At 41.1% G+C, this 16940-nt stretch overlaps 2 protein-coding genes across 2 annotated transcripts in view; both read left to right on the top strand. All coding sequences in view use genetic code 11, as the record gives it.

Moving 5' to 3' along the window:
- EGR_08001 (Neurogenic locus notch protein) overlaps nt 1-5591 on the top strand; it is a gene marked incomplete at both ends in the record, with an annotated part of 41510 nt that extends 35919 nt beyond the window's left edge. Inside the window, 3 exons of the mRNA XM_024497250.1 lie at nt 1207-1461; nt 3627-3923; nt 5512-5591. Coding sequence (XP_024348313.1) covers nt 1207-1461; nt 3627-3923; nt 5512-5591 — 632 coding nt within the window. The remainder of the gene's footprint in view (nt 1-1206; nt 1462-3626; nt 3924-5511) is intronic.
- A 992-nt stretch (nt 5592-6583) lies between these two features.
- Nucleotides 6584-12504, top strand: EGR_08000 (WD repeat-containing protein; the record flags this gene model as incomplete). The annotated part of the gene is made up of 7 exons (XM_024497249.1): nt 6584-6676; nt 6932-7044; nt 8373-8526; nt 8602-8742; nt 8820-9128; nt 10289-10621; nt 12169-12504. The coding sequence occupies 7 exons, from the start codon at nt 6584-6586 to the stop codon at nt 12502-12504; spliced, it is 1479 nt and encodes a 492-aa protein (XP_024348312.1).
- Nucleotides 12505-16940: the final 4436 nt, after the last annotated feature.

The raw sequence follows: 16940 nt of genomic DNA, 5'->3' as shown, positions 1-16940 counted from the left end.
CCAATTGCAAAGTAAAACTCGTTGGTTAATTTGGTGCCAAATGAGTTACGCGGGGTCATAATTAAGTCAGTTCGTGCTGACTTCATTGTTTGTGGTACTAGTTCATTTTACTCGGTACAATTAGGATTTGCCCAATAAAATAGTTTGATTAATGATACTGTGCTATTGCTAGAGGATCATTATCAGCGAATCACTTCGGTGGGAATAGGATTGGAAACAATAGGCTCACTTTACTGCTTTCTTACTACCATGAGTACAAAAGGTGGTTTTTTTCCGCTACCACCAGAATGCAGCCCTTCATTCCCTACTATGATGATTCAAGGACAGAAGTAATTATTTGAATGGAACGGACAAATGACAGATCGCAAAACCTCCAAATCGTCGAAGTGAACCATTGGAATGACTACTTCACTTGACAATATTGAATCAAACTAGTATTCATATTTAGTGTTTCAACATATGGCTTCCTTCTAATGCAAAGGAGTGGCACAATTTTCTCAGTCAAACAATTTCTTGGTACCTTTTGGGTTCTTGCATAAACTTATAGCTTCATGGAAAAAATAGAAAATCGTTAAAATGAATTTTCACCGAAAAGAGACCCAAGTTTGTTCGCTTATATCACAGAATTTTCAGATAGGGGACACGTTCCGAAGTTTTGGTTAGAGATCCAAAAGTTTCCTCCTATGTATTTGATACAAATTACTGTTTCATCCTTTCATCAAAAAGGACCACCAGTCTAAAATCAATTTTTTTTGTACAGGCATCATAGTCTTAGGTGGAAATCGCCTATAGCAGCCGAGCTATTTCATTTTTCTAATATGGCATCCAATACTTGCCTCTCCAAACTCTCATTCAACTGCCACTCAAATTTTTGGGAAAATTTGATTTTCCTCAGATCGCGCATATCCTACATCATGCATTACTCAATCAATCTGTTTGTACGATGCGATTTGGTATACCCACTTCTCATCAACCGATGAAGAAAACATGTCACATACTTCACAGTGGGCTCTAGTAAGGAAAGTGGGGCATCAGGTGTGACGTTGATAAAGTACATGTCAAAACATGTGACGCAGATTTGCTAATAGGTCCTGAAATTTCTCTAATTTTAATCGCTTATGTTGGCTTGGATGCTTCACCGATGGTCATTATTACCCAGAATAGGCGTTGGTGTCGATGACCTGCCTTGTCTTTTCACCTTCATAGCGTTTGACTGGAACGGTCAGCTACTCGTAAACGATAACGGCGAGTTGTCTCCTGAATCGAACGTGATGATAGTACCGGGCCGAGGCGTAGGCAAAAAAGAAGATGTGGTGATCGTGGTAATGCCACACTTCATGCAACCCCCCTTGGATACTACTGCTGCACCGCCCCTCCCCTTCCCCCCTCTCATCCCCCCCGATGGCATTCAAGGAGGCGCCATTGTTGGCGGTGCCGGTGAAGGCAGTCTCTTCGTTCCTTGTAAGTTCAACCAGCCTGGTATTTGTGCTACCTTATGTCTTACATAATTTGCGATAGTGGATCAGTAAAATTGTTTTGGGATCTTGCTCCTCCAACAGTTGATGAGCAAACTCAAGCAAATTAGGCCATGGCTAACCAAAGTTTATTAATAATTTTACCATTTGCTTAGAGTTTTAACCATTAAAGTAGCGGTGACTGATAATAGCCGAATCGCCATTGTCACGATTTCGTAGGCCTAACGCTCCAACTGGTACATGAAACACGATTCTCAATGCTTACTTGGGGTAATGTGAGATCCATTTGCCCACAGTTGTATTGACTTAGCAATTTGTTAAATCGTAGCTCGTTTACCTTACAGAATTAATGGCTGTGTGAACAAGTGTAATTTGTAGAAGCATTCTTTCCGCGCTCTGGCCAATGGGTAGGAGGAGTTTTTTGCTGGGGCAAAATTATTGTTAAAAAGAATGGCCATAAGGCATACAAGATAAGGTGGTTCAAATGCCGCGAGCAGTAATACTCCATCAAAGCAGTTGTCAACAAGATATCAGTAAGTAGTGAACAAATGAGAAACTTTTACTTGGAATCCAACTGCTAAAAGTGTCGGTTAGACCACTTCCAACGATCACTTGAGCCTTTTGCTTTGTCCATCGAATAAAATTCAACCACTAGTAGCCTTCCAAAGTAAGCATTTCTTTTAAATGAAGAAGTCACGTCCGTTGGTCCAATCGACCTTTGCGATTTGTCCATTTGTTGAGGCAATGCAAGCTATCAGATACGAAAACCATGCTAGTGTCTAACCAAGAGGCTTCTTTCCAGATGTCAAGAGTTTAAACAATCGTAAGCCTCGTTTTCCTCATCGCCTCCTAACTGCAAAGCTTTCGGCGCCCAGTCTTTTCTAACTACATTTGATGTGATTTTTCGGTCTCCACTCACTGTCTGCTTGAATTTTTACAACAAACACACAAAGCACTGTATTTGGTGCGATTCATTTGTCGTTTAATCATTCTATATTTTGATGTTTTGCAAACATTATTGCCTATTAACTATCTAGCCATCATTTTCATTTACTTATCCAACTTATTCATCCAACTATAAGCTACTCTATTTGCGATGTTTTGGGGGCATTTAGCCTCATGTAAATGGTCGGTCTTTCGCGATAGGAGGGCCAAACGGCCTCAAATTTGTTTAGCTTCGCAATCGTATGGTTAATAATGCAAATACTGGCTGGACCTAATAGAAAGTGCCGTGGGAATGAGCAACTGATTTCAAAAATGCGATTTTTTTGGATAAAACTACCATCTCTCGACTAAGTTGATGTAAAAATGCAGCTACAAATTACATTTTTCAGTTTTCATAGGGTCTTGGGTGGATTTTGATAGTTTTTACCTAGATTCTTTGATCTGTCTAACATTTTTTGTAACTCAGGGCCACTGCTTTCTTCTCACCTACTTTTCGACCGCGATGCTTATTCCTCTACCGAAACGGAAGTCTCTGATTTTTTATAAAATTGTTGCCAGCATCTGATTTATTCCAAAACATCAGCATGCATCCTATCGAGTAAACTGCCACACCTACGTTGTTTTCGATCTGCTAATCAGCATTTTCATTCATCTAGTACTTAAGTAATTTATCCAAGCATATTGATAAAAGATCCTTGATAAATGCAACATTTTCGTGTTGGTTCACTATTATTGAGAAGGAGAATTTTGTCGTGTATCTGCGAAAGTCGACGCATTGAGAAATTAGGTTCCTTCTTTGTTTATAATAACCTTTTATGGCAAAATAAAGAGGTTAAACATGCTTTAGGCTCTAGTGAAGATTGACTTTGTTAAGATGTGTTCAATTGTTGATGGTGCTTTTTGCTTGGTAAAAAGAAACAAGCAGTCCTTTTCAGTCGATTGAGCCAAATCGTTTTTGTTGACTTCAAGGATCCCAAGTTTCTTACAGCACTTTTTCTCATCTGCATAATTTACCCGTTATTTTCAGTAGGATATTTTTTATTGGATGATTCTTCGCCGGGTGAGATACATCCATTGTCGATTACGCTTAAGTTCGCCCAGCCACTGACCTTTCGGATTGATTAGTAGTCGATTTTGATTCGCAAGCGCTTTGCAAATTTCAACTTGCGTTCACTTTACTACTTTACCTCCTCTTTCCACATTTAGCCATGGGCTACGGAGGTGGTGCAAGCGGTGTTTTCGCAGGCTCTGGACCACTGCTTCTGCAGGCTGGCGGTGCGGGCTTCTTCGGTCTCATCAACCCCTGGCTAGCGGGCATTCTAGTCTGTCTTCTACCCCTCATCTCCGCGCTCATTTGGGCCTGCTGGCGATGCAAGCCCGGTTTCTGTCCCTGCTGCATTGGCGGCGCAGGGGGCAAGACGGCTGGCGGTAAGTTCCACGACACCATGGACCGCATTTCTGCCGGACTCTGGGCGCCTCCGCCGGCTGACAAAGGCCTCCTCGGTATGTGCGGGCTCTTCCCACTCGCCGTTGTACCGTCACGCGCATGTCATCGTCGCGCTTGCGCTTCCTCTTCTCCATTCCATTTCTTCGCCTTCACTCGCACTGCTGCACGGATGCACCTGCTGCTTCTTGTGTTATTTTCTCAGTGCCCTTTGTAATTTAGCGGCGTGCCACTTATCGCCCATTCTTTTCAGTGCCTCTTTTCAGTGTTTAGATGGTTAATAGGATAAGGGTAGAAGAAGCAAAGAACTGATTACTAAGAGGAATTTAACTATGCAGCTGGCTTTCATTTCGGCATCCACTGCGGACTTTTTGAAAGTTTTCTAGCAATCCATCGTTTCTGTAGTTCTTAATCGATTCAAAGCATGCTCACTCCCTGCTTATTCTCTCACGTTTCAGCGATCATCTGAGACGTCTAGCCGTGCAGAGTAATTTTAAAATATAACTGCTGATTACAAACTGATTCGGGTTTCAGCCTTTTTAGCACGATTATTACCAAAACAACCTCATCGTATTCAGTAATGGTTTGAAAGTAGGCTAAGCATACAGCATTTCGAAGTTAGCTGCAAAATCGTGCACAATTAAATCACTTCATCAGCAATCAGTAATTACCACTGTGGAATTGGTAAGCAGTTAGGCTCTGTTCAGCTAACGATCATCAGAGGACCTTTACCGCCACTTGGTTAGCCTTGTAATTTTCTTGATGGGGACGATGATAACTACCTCTCCGCTTTTTTTTTTTCGCCTCTGTTCTCTTTTAATTTCCGATATCCAAGATCAGGACTTGAGAATTCTCTAAGTTTTCCAAGATTACCGGCACAGTATGAGGTGAAATTGCTGTTTTGGTTTGACTACAATTGTGGACAATTTTCAGTATTCTCTCTTCGGTATTAGTCGAACTTCATTTTATTGAAATAATCATTTCTTCAGTCGCTCATATGCCTGGTTATTTGCATAGTTTTTTGTTATTTGTGTAAGGTATTTCTAATATTCTCATCGTTTGCCAGTAATGGTGGATTAAACGTCGAGGGCAAACCACAATTTAGAAAATCATCCATTTTTTTTGAGGGAAGGAGTTGGGTGCTGATAAGTTCTTGAGTATGCTTAATCTGGCTTCATCCTCTTCACAGATTCAAGTTTTAATGTTTTTTTCTCTTATGGAATGTCTCCATTGACTTTGTTTCACAAAATCCAGATTTTTATTGATTAAGGTATAATCTCATCCCGCTTTCGGAGACGTGTTAGAATATCAAATGGATTCGAGTTGGGAGTGAAGTTTTGTGCTTCCAGTTAGGCGATAACTATTAGCAAATCACTTTTCTGTTTTTACTGGAACGCATGAATGATTATTCAAACCGGTTTGACTTGACTGCTCAGAAACTGAAGTTATGCTTTGTCTGCTTATAAAAAGCACAAAACCGATGCCTCATTCGTGCGAGATTTGTTGAACTTCTTTTACCTGCGCCATGGTTGTCATTTGTCTGTCCCGCCTGAGCTTGCCCATGTGTCCGCAGTGTGCTTTTTGTTTCGGCTGCTTTTTTTGCTTTCAATTCTTCAATTTTAATCTGCGCATTTTTCTTCCTTTTAGTGAGTTCCAAACCACTTTTAGTGAGTTTTTGTGCACCGTGCTGCATTTTGATTTCTGCTCTACTTTCTACGCATTTTTGATGCTGTCACATTCAGCAATACCTGTATCGCTTAAGAAATTGACTTGGCTGAATACTTACTGATTTAATGGTAAGAAGTGAATTTACTCAAATTTATTAGCTATTCCACTTTTTGTAATGCATTGCATGATTTTCATTTGTTTAATGCCACCTCCGTCACGCCCGTTGTAGTCATGGTCTTTTTGAATTGAGATCGCAAAATTCAACTTGCGAATATCTTTATATTTGAGCTGTGGCAAGTGCTGCATTTATCTACGGAAATGATTCAAAACGTTCCCGCTCTTTTCCCCTCATTTTGTTTGGGAGTAACAAGTTGTCATTTTAGTGTGCCGTACCGCCTATAATACATTAGATTTGCTTTGGGTTACGTCAAAAAGGAACAACTTCCTGTCGTATGTTAAATAATGGAAGCCGAAGCCATACCACGGTCCGGGTTCCTTCACACAGAGTCATCTATAAGGGAATTAAAAGCTGAAAAGTGATCCTTCTGATGTGATAGATGTAGAGTGCTCCAGACGTCCAATTGGTTGCAGCCGAAATCACAAATTCCCAGGTTAGAGTTCAAGAAAGTGGAGCCTTAGGGTCCCTCGAGGACTAAATTTGAATAGTGAATTGTCCTTAACTTCTAAGAATTCAAAGCAATGCCTGCGTAACTACTGATACCACCTGTTATTGTAAGAAGGAAACAATTCCTCACTACCAATAGTCGATAGTGATAAATGAATGGAGAGGGATGACCATGTAAAAAGTTTACTTAATTTGAACGAATTCGAATGGAGGAACCTACAAAAAGCTTTATTGAATCTCTAGCGCAAGAAAAACTCGAAGCCTCATAAGTTTCCTAAGAAGCCTGAATGAAAATGCAAGATTTTCAAACATCTATCGTTATCGATGATTTTATTCAGGTTTACCACTGTAAATAACTTGTCTTGCTATCGTTACGGTAAATAAAACTGAACCAAATTGCTATGGGAATATTTGGACTGTGTGTAGATGCACTGCCTACGGAGAGAATCCAACATTTGCCAGCTGCCCTATCATTGCGGGTGTCTACGTGCTCCTCGGTGTCGTCAACCGACGTATTGTGTAAGGGTAGCCATGATTGAAAAAAAAATCAAGCACACTTGCAAAGGTAGATAAATGGAGGAAACGAGGCACCCATCTAATCGCATGACTCCGCACTACTAATCGGTGAGATTTTCTCCCCTTTTAACCACTTTTATTTTGCTCCTACTCAGGCCACCAACGGCAGTGTTTCTCAGGTAAGAAGGACCTTTCTGGAGGCTTATATTTTGTCCTCTCCTGCAATAATTATCGGTTTCCTTTGCTATACCTTTTCAGACGGGCAATTTCCATCCCGTACCACCGGGGGGCGCGTCTTTCTTCACCACCGGAGGCCAATCTAAATCAGGCTACGTTTTTGGCCAAGATAGGCAGGTGGACATCACCGACAGGTGAGGCTCAGGAAACTATTGCGAGATTTAGACCACATGTTCGTGCTTAGAGTAAGTTAATAAATTGAACCATCCAAAACAAGTAAATTATTTTCGTCTCCTTGAAACACTCTGAAACTAACACTATTCAGGTTTTTTATAGATCTGAGGTACCAACTCTTTTCACTTATAATTGGTGGAAATCCGATTTCTGCTTCACTATCTAATAGTAATATTTCGATACATGCTGGAAACAAGGTATTGCTGAAGAATTTTCAAACAAACTTCCACTTGAACCCAAAAAAAACTACAGTAAAATTGGCATTAACCGCGACTACTAAATTTGTATTCTTTCTCGCGTTCATTGAGAACATGCCTTTTGGTAATTCGCTAAACGACTCCAACGAGCGGCAGTTCCAAGGGTTCAAATCAGATGAACTCTAAGGTCAGGTGTCTGAGGCGTTGTAATCACGAGAATTTTCAGCTGCCCCCCTTCCCCCTGAGTCGTGCAGACCGTATAAGGAGATGTAGAGTCATGCTGAAGCATTTACCCAAAACCTGTTCCCAGTGGAGACTGGAAAGTGTTTTCGATCTTAAAAGTTGGGGATTAATACTTTTCCCGAGGAGTAAATCTCATGGTTTCATTTGTGGTTAAATTGGGAGGATCGTATGTCTTTTTATCGCGTCTGTGCTTAATTCAAAGTCCTGATTTTGAGATTGCTGCGAAGTATAGTTGGTGGTTTGACTTTGTAAGCTTCTCATTCTCAATCTACAGTTTTCTCACTATCTCACAAAATTTGTTTTGAGGATTTGCTTCGAAAACGTGAAACAGGGCTATCTTTGGACTATCAAATGATTTCGGATTTGGAGGTGAAATCCTTGCGATAAAATTATTTTAATATAAGTGATAAACTTTAAAAGGGCACTTACTACGCCCTTATTTCACCATTCTTTGTGGTGGGAGTGCTCCAAAACGCAATCAAAAATCGCTTTTATCAAATAGTTGCCTGTATTATGCCATATCAAATTTGCAACAACTGGCTACACATCTCTGACTTCATTCTGACAAACTCTGATCTGATAGCCACTACTCTTGAAATTTCATGTCAGTTGGCTTGTTAAAATTAACGCTCCGAATTTGCTAAGGAAAGAAATTTGAGGAAATCGCGAGCTTTTTGGACATGGGAAAAGGTCGAATAAGCACAATAAATGCTAGTTTTTTGTTCTGTTGTGGAAAAGCCTTCACCCATCCGACCTTCACATTTGCACTTCCAGGGCTTGCGCTCTAGAGACTTTAGTGATGAGTGATAAAGAGCCCTAAACGCATCGTTTGTTCCTCCTTCCCTCAGGTATGACATGACAATGTTAGATCAGCATATGGAGGGTGTACCCAATGTTTACACAACTGACGACCTCAAAGTAGACTGCTGTGTCCTTACACAAAACAGTCGTTATGTCGTGACGGGATCCGCCAATGGCCCACCGCAAGTTTGGGACATGCAGGTAGGCGCACTCCGTACTCTTTATTCATTCGCATTTCCATCTCATTTTCTAATTCGTAAAATTTTCGCTTCTTAGACTGGTGAGCCCTTCAAGGTCATGAATGGTGATGAATTGGGTTGCAATGACCTTCATCTAGCTGTCCAAGACACGCTTCTTGTCGGCCAGGTCATCGAAGATTTTCAGTCGGCTGACAGCACCAAGATGCATCGTCTTCAGGTTCGGTGCCGTTTTGTATTAGAAAATTCACCGTACAAAAATTAAGCAAGTGTTTATATTTATATGTGCGCTTGTAGTTATGGAACTTCGTGACTGGTGAGCAACTTGAGATGCCCGCTGAGATCCTCTGCTCGGCTAGCTGTGTCTCTAACGCCGGAGAGCACATTGTAGCCGCGAGAGCTACCCCTCAAGGTCAGTCAATCCTAGTTTGGGATCTCAGGGGTAACCAGCTGACGCGAGAGGTACCTTACGCGCTAATTAATCCTAATGCAAGGGTCTCTTATATCAACATTACACTTGAGGATCGGCTGATTGTGGCCGGATTCAACAACCCTGGTACTGATCAGGCCTGTTTCATGGTCTTCGATTTGGCTGCCGAAGCACGTGTAAGCAATGTGATTAAAAATGCTCAGTTTTAATTCACTACCTGGGTCAATGCACTCCCTCTAGCCGTGAATTGCCAGTGCATTTCTGACAAAAGTGCGTAGTGGTTAAGACCGGTATATTTATGCCTTAGTAATAAAATATTTATCTACCCTCCTGATGTCTGAATGGTTTTTCATTGCATTTAATGCTGGTGTTTCGAGTGTGCAGTTCTGACATTGTTAATTTTCTACTTATCACTGTTTAGCTGGTTTCGTTCGTAGTTTCGAACCAAGATTCCTTATCGCTTTTATAAGAAAAAGGATAGCAATCTGCTTTTGTCAGATAAAAGGACTTCGCACGTATCGTCTGATTGGCATTTCTGTGGTGAAATTTACGGTTTGATTTATTCACTTGATGTGTTTTTCTATATTCTATTAGTAATATGAGAAAGATAACATTTTTAGAAGAATTATGGATTAGTATATTTAAGGACAAAATAATTCATAATGATAGCGGACTTTCTGGCTCATTGTCTTAAAATTCACTAATGCTTTGTAATATTCTAGAAAAGAGGTTAATTTAAAGTGACGACTGGTAATAGAAAAACTCGTAAAACGTTGCAACTCTATTTCTGATTGTTTCGGCTGGTTTGAAGAATCAAGGTCTTTGGAAATTGAATTCGTAACATAGATGTTTGAATGGTCTAAGTCCGGTATGGCCTTGATTGTATCAAGTCTCTTGCGTAACTTGAAGCTGCGTTGTACAGAGGGATTGAGTCAATTTAAATTTCCTTTATGCCCTCCCACATTTAATCACTCCTTCCAAACTGACAGTATACGGAATGGTTCTTTGAAGAGCGCAGCTTTGCGGATTCTTTCTAAGCACGCTAGTCCTAAAAGACGGCTTCAGATTTAGCCCTAGAGACGTGGTCTAACTTTCAAGGGATTAACTTACTTTAAAATGTGTCTCATTCACCTTTCGAGTTAGGTACAAACTTCTTATTGCAGAACCGAACGAGTCCCGAATTATTAGTTATTGTCTTGATTCCAGAGCTCGCAATTGAATTGCCCATCGAATGCAGTTTCCACGACTCATTCTAGACACAAATAGCCCAATAAATATGCCTTGCATCATCTCTGAGATGTAATCAATTTCTAACGAAAAGCCATTTGGTTCATAGGGCGTGGTGCAGCCTAAGTATATTACCTTCGAGGCGAAGGTGGAGGCGACGGAAATCCTGAACAACGAGGAGGCGGTGACGGGTACCCGCAAGGGCGAGTTGATAGTGTGGAACCTCTTGACCACCACACCGGTGCGTCAGATTACTATCAACGCAACGCTGGAAGGCGACAGCGCAATGACCGTCTTTCCACCCCACGACGGCATGATTCACGACATTGTACTCTCCGAAGATCGCCGCTTTCTCGTCACTGCCTCGCAAGACCGCCGCATCCGCGTGTGGACTATGCCTGAGGAGCGTCTTCTTCACACCCTTGAAGGCCATGCTGACGATGTGAGTCATCGGCTAAAACTTGGGGTTTTAGTTAGCCCTCCGAGTTTGAGAATTACTCCCAATGGCACTATGAAGCGTACGAGTCTAGGAGTATCATTATTACAAAGGCAGAACTTTACGAAACAACACACATTGTCAAATGTCGTCTCGTTTATAAACTTCATTCTCCTTACCTCTACTGGTTCCTTTTCTGTGTTATTCATCAAAACAATTTTCTAGTGACTTTAAACTAACTGTTTAACATAAGCAGGGACCCTTTTAAAAATTTTCATGCTATGAAACCTAAGATTTTTGTGTTTTCCAAAGGCCAACTTGATGTTGCTAGCCTCGCGTACTGGGTGTTTTAGGTGATTCACTCCTATATGGCAGTTGTCTTTCTTTGCGGGTATTTGTGGTAGGTTGATCCACTTACGTCTCTCCCTTTACTGAAGTATCAACTGAGGCAGACGTATTGCTACTACCAGTATAGCATTCGAACTAGCTCTTAGGGTGTTATGAGCCATAGAAGTTTGGGGCGGATTCTACAATTGTTAGCGCGGGTGACATGAGCATAGCTTCATACCGACGGCGTGGAGCCCGAGTCACGGAAAGCCAGTAAGGTCTGCGCCCGGTTTTTATGGTATTAGTCTAGTAAATTGAAATCGCCTGAGACAATAATGAAGATATCGCATCCGAATTCGCTTATAGTAGTGCATATCTCAGATTTTGTTGCTTCCTCGTTCTGTTCGCAAACTGCATTGAGGAAGTTTAGTCGGCAAATGATCTCCCTTACGAGCACACTTAGCGTGTCATTCGAAATCCTTCACTTTTTAAAATAAATAACAAATGTGAATCAATTCCATTTTAACACTATCAACAAAACTGTCTTGGTTCTTATGTTCGCTTAATATTAGAGAAATGGTGAAACTTCCGATTGCACATACCGTTCATGCGTATTTTTTTTTATCGGCGATTTCAGCTCCCTCAATGTGGGTCTTCGATTGTCATTGGTCATGTTGCAATATTTGAAAATTTGATTGTTTTTAAAATTCTTTGTGAGTTTGGTGGCCCTTCCGTTACGGATATCCGCCGATTCAACTATGAAATGGCATACCTGTCTCATACGATAGCCGGTCGACTCATTCGGGCACAAGTCTATAACTGTCAGGTATATTCAATCACGCTCACTAATGTAGTACCTAAGTTAAATCCAAACGGCGTCAAAAGACACTAGTCCAGAAGTTATCCACACACAGGGAATGGTATGAGCAGGCATCATTTTTAGCATTGAAATCGTAAATAACAGCAGAACTAATCAAATGCTCAGTAGTATCTCGCCTGTTTCAGGTTTTTGAATGCAATGTTATTTTCGTGGTGGAACCGCTGTCTAAAAGGAACGCTCCAGATAGTCCATAACCAAGAAATTTATTTTGTACTTTTTCACTGACAGGAGAAACCGGGAGTTGTCAAGGGGACTGCCTAAGAAAGAGTGAGACGAGTGGAAGGAGTAGGCTGCTGATATGTAATGAGATGGCTTAAAAGACCTGTTTTCGTCCTTCTGCGCCCAGGTTTTGAGCGTAGTGGTGTCGTGCGACAGCGAGATGGTTGTTTCAGGCAGTTGGGATGGTTCGATTCGCGTTTGGCGAATGAAGGATGGCTCGCAGATGTGCATCTTCACCTCCAACATAGAGGTGCTGCAGGTGAAGCTCTCGCGCGACAAACGTGCCATCGTGGGCCTGGGGGAGCGGAATGGCCATCGCAAACTTATCATGATGCAGATTGTGCGCTCACGAACCTGTGCTCCAGCCGTCTACACTCGGTTGGGCTCGTCTAGCGGCGGCGGTGGCGGAGGTCTCTCGCCCGCTTCGCCTCAGGCGCCCCTCCAGGAGGATCTGCTCCCCTAACCACTTCTCTCTAGGATCTTTCCGTTCACTTTCATCCCTACCTCCACTTCCGTGCATGTGACCTAGGCCTTTCCTCGAGCTTTTTTGTTTGATCTTGATTCTCTCGTTCCTGACTTTGTTTGATATCCCATTCTACGCAAGACAGCTAAATACCCATCCGCCCCTCAATCCAACCACTCCGTCTAGCTCTTTCCAATGATATGATCATACACGTTACACAAGATAGCTTTTCCTTATTTGCTTTTTGTCTTTTCCTTCCTTTCTCTTATTCTTTTCTTCTTTTCGTGGTTTTTTGGGCACCAATATATATTGAAGACTACCTAACTGACTCACCATTCGGATAATTTAGGTCGAAACTGCGCAATACCACTCAACGAGACGCAATACACACATATATCCGCACATACGTATGTGCATACAATATGCATATGGACATATTTACTATCATGGGAGCACTGTCTTTTGTACCTTGCCTTTGGGAAGGAGATGAATCGTTAATTATGAAGCAAATCGGTGTGGTGGGACTGATACTAATCAAATTAGACGGCGATTTAATTTTGCGCTCGCGAGGAGGGATGCTGTCATGGCGTGGAATCACACATGATATCAATGTTTCTTTGAGAGCGGTGGAGGTAGTTACTCAAGAGTGTTGACTATTTCACGGATTTAGCGTGCGCTGAACACTAAGATACCGAGAACGGCGTGAGGGATGCTTCCCTAGGGTGGTTCAACCGTACTGGTCTTTCTGTGTCGAAGGTGATTTCCATGCATCAGTCAAACATCGAAAAGGGTGTAAAATTGTAGCAGATGACTCTCAAAAAGGAGAAACAGTTTCCACGCCTTGAGTTGTGTTCTTCTTGGTAATGAACACCAGTTTGGGGGTTGACTTGGGAACTTTTCATAGAAATAGCTTTTGAAAATTTGTTGTAACGCTGAATTATGTAATGGTTGCTTCCTTCAGTGACAGCACTGATGCAAATAATCAGTCTGCATACATCTCTACTTGGTAATCTGTCAGTCCAATATCCTTGTTGAGCTTAAAAATGCACCAAACCCCACATTTTGAAGGCGTTACTAAGTCGGGTTGCGTAATGCCAATGGGCACCTTTAAGGGGCGGAAGATCAATAACTTGTGGACAAATCGCTTACTCCTCCATTACCAGGGAGGAACACTGACTCAATAAGCACAGTTTGTGAGCATGACTCAAATGAACTTTCCTTGCATTTCATTACCAGGCAGATAGAAAGATCGCTTGGTATTTTAGAAAAACACGGATCTTTTGCACTCACAATGACCCGCCCAGTTAGTCGTTTTTTGCCACAAGCGGGTGTTTTGCTCTCATCTAATAATTTCATTTGGAAGAATTTTCCCATGCACTTTGGCAGTAGATAATGTGCCTGTGCGTATATTTCCGTCTTAAAGGTAGCAAACTACTGTTTCGAATTTGATTGGAATATGTAAGGATGAAAAGTGTTTTGAAGGCTTATATGCTACCAGAAAAATGGCCCTTCCTTTGCTTCACTTATTGTTAGTGACTTATGTACAGATATTAAACGACAGAGAAGCCCTAAAAGTATTTTTTTGCTACGAAAGTAGTCTTATTCTTCAGCCAAATTACTGTAAAAATTAATGCAACCTTCGCGTTTTTTTTCGTCATAAAGCCGGAAATAAGGTAGTTTAAAAGTGAAGCAGCTAGAAGGCTTATCGTTTTGGAATTCTCAAGTGTAGTTCGAAGTTGGTATAAGGCAATAATTCATCATTATCTTAAGAGGTTTGAGCAGCGTTGAATTCATGATTAAACTTGCATCAGAAAGTGACACCATATTTACTGAAACATGAATAGGATGCAAGTTACGCATAAAAACAAGAAAAGAACTTGGTTTGAAAGGATAGTCTCGACTTACTCTACCACACTTACAGTTTAGGCCCATGCAAGCAAATTAGTCATATGAGCAGCACGACACAAACGCACCCCCAATTTAGAAATTTCATCAGTTCCGGCAGCGCGTTGAAGCTCTCAAGCCCACGGATGGCTCACGAATGGCTAGACAAAGAGCGCGCGTACGCATCGCCCAAGGTGCAAGTCGGACACTCTGCAAGGGCTCCAGCACTTCTCCTTAACGTGCTTTCTACAAACTTAGCATTCGCATTGAGACAACACCTATCCACTTAAATGCTAACACCTGGTTGCCCACCGATCCCTGGCGCTCCAACTACTTTGAATCTCAGGTTTTGACTGAAAATATGCATTTGCATCTCCTTATATAATTACGGTAGTTGATTCGTGTCAATGGCTTGTTTTGGTGTGGCATAAATAACGTTTGCATGAAGAAATGATAGTGATAGTTAGTTTGAACATCGAATGTCTCGTTTATTCAAGTGGTCAGAATGGGATATTTTTAAAAGTTTGTTTTCACCAAGTTCCACAGCAATGTAGCGTTTAGCTTACAGGAAACCGAGTTGAATTTAACCCAGTCAAGATGTTAATAGTGTGACGCCCAACTATTACCACATAGGCGATCTTCATCTAAGAATGGTTAAAATAAGCATTTTCCTTAAAAGGTGGTTGTTTTGAATGTCCCCTGATTCGAGATGCTTCTTCTTTTAGAACCTGGAAAGGAAGGTAATCAACTGGATTGGAGCAATAGTAAGCTTGACATTGTGCACCTATTCGGAATGCCTTAGTTCCGGAATTTTTAAGAAATGTGCTAAAATTTATCTAGGAAATGGGAAGGCATTTTTGATAAATAGTTGTTTGCTAAATAACATTAAGATGGGTGGAGTTTATTATTTGCGCCTCAAGCTGTTTTCAAAAAACTGGAAGGAAAAAGAAATCGTGAAGAGACAGGGCAAAAAGCAAAGCACAATAAATTTTCCTAATTTTTTTCCACTTTTTCTAGCAAATTGTTAGTTTTTCCGTCCTAAAGGTTACCATATTTTGGAATTAATATCGTTGATGATAAAATCACTAGCTTATTTTGATGGCAAGATGCTGTTATTTTCAGTATCCTAGAGCAAAGTCAATTTTTCAGTGAAGTTCTCACGACAAAGCAGAATCTACGGGAAAACTAATAGGTTTGCCTCTGATTTTTGGTGTAATTATGAGGGTCCATTCGATATACATGTTAGTTTAGTGTCCAGTTTTGTGCAGGGATTAGCGGATGCTCCTTAATAAGTCTGCCTCATTTAAGTGGAAAAAGCCTTAAAAAGGGTTACTGGAGAGCTGGGAAACTTTTTGGTGAATTTGGAGTGAGAACAGGTCCACCATTTTCAATACCCTTTACAGTATTATCTTGCTCTGAATACCACATCTGGTAATCCAAACGTTTTGAAGCTACTTCCTTTAACTGACGGATTATTAAATGATTAATTCGCTTTTGTGGCCTTAAGTGTTTTGGGTTTGCCTGCACGAATGGTGGCATTATCTGCTGGATACGCATGTGGGCACGAACACTGTCAAGATCCCAAGCAAGAGAGGAGGGAAAAGGACACCAGCACGGAGGTCTTTAATGCTGATGATTTGAATACACTGGGAGTGCGACACTTGCGTACGTGCCTGGTAGTTGGACTGCAGGAGGTCCAAAATGGCCATCAAATTCACATGTTTATGGCGTTTTGAATGGTTTTGATCATAAGGTGATCACTAGTACAAGTGACGGATCTTCAAGTCACATTGGTTAATAAAAAGACAGCCCAACAAGAGTCCAAGTCGGGACATGTTCTATAAGGTCCGAAGCTTCAACTTACGAACAGAAGCTTCTAAAACGTTGGAACGGGAATGTTGTTCTGGTGTTGTAGATGTTTCTACCAATTAGTTGTCCGAGGCTTCTTATTCATTCACAAAAAACTTCGTTCATCAGTCTACGGTTGCAAGTACGCACACTACAGATGTCTGCAATCTTGAGCAACGGTGTCTAAACTAGCCTGGCCCTAGCACAATATGTACACCGGGAATTCAGGTTGGAATGCAGCAAACTTGCCAATGGGACCATCGGTTTGACTTGAACATACCTTGTAAATCTTTCCTTGTTTCCTTTGTATTAACACTGATACGTTTGTAAAAATACGTGTTTATAAATCTATAAATATACGAATATGTAAGACTGTTTACCCGGAATTCAACATCTTTTCTGTTAAATCTTTACTAGGATAAAAAGGATTCCACTATTTTTTGATTTCTTTTAAGTGGAAACGTCGAGGTCCACCTCATATCAGTGTTAATTCGCATATTTAAGAATAAATCAATTTGATTAAATATCCTCTCTTTCACCATCAAGTTGCATTTGGATTCGATGCTGAGGTAATAACATGATCCTGAAGACTGCTACTTTAGCATTTCTTGTATCTGCCTAAAATATTAAATTTATTCAGCAAATTTCAAGTGACGCTCAATGCTTTTTGCGGAAGAAACTGATTTTTCTGGAAGCGCTTCTTC

Source organism: Echinococcus granulosus (genome assembly GCF_000524195.1).
Source record: "Echinococcus granulosus chromosome Unknown EG_S00093, whole genome shotgun sequence".
Classification (NCBI taxonomy): domain Eukaryota; kingdom Metazoa; phylum Platyhelminthes; class Cestoda; order Cyclophyllidea; family Taeniidae; genus Echinococcus; species Echinococcus granulosus.
Note: the sequence above shows the minus strand (reverse complement) of the source record. Positions and strands in the feature narration are given on the sequence as shown.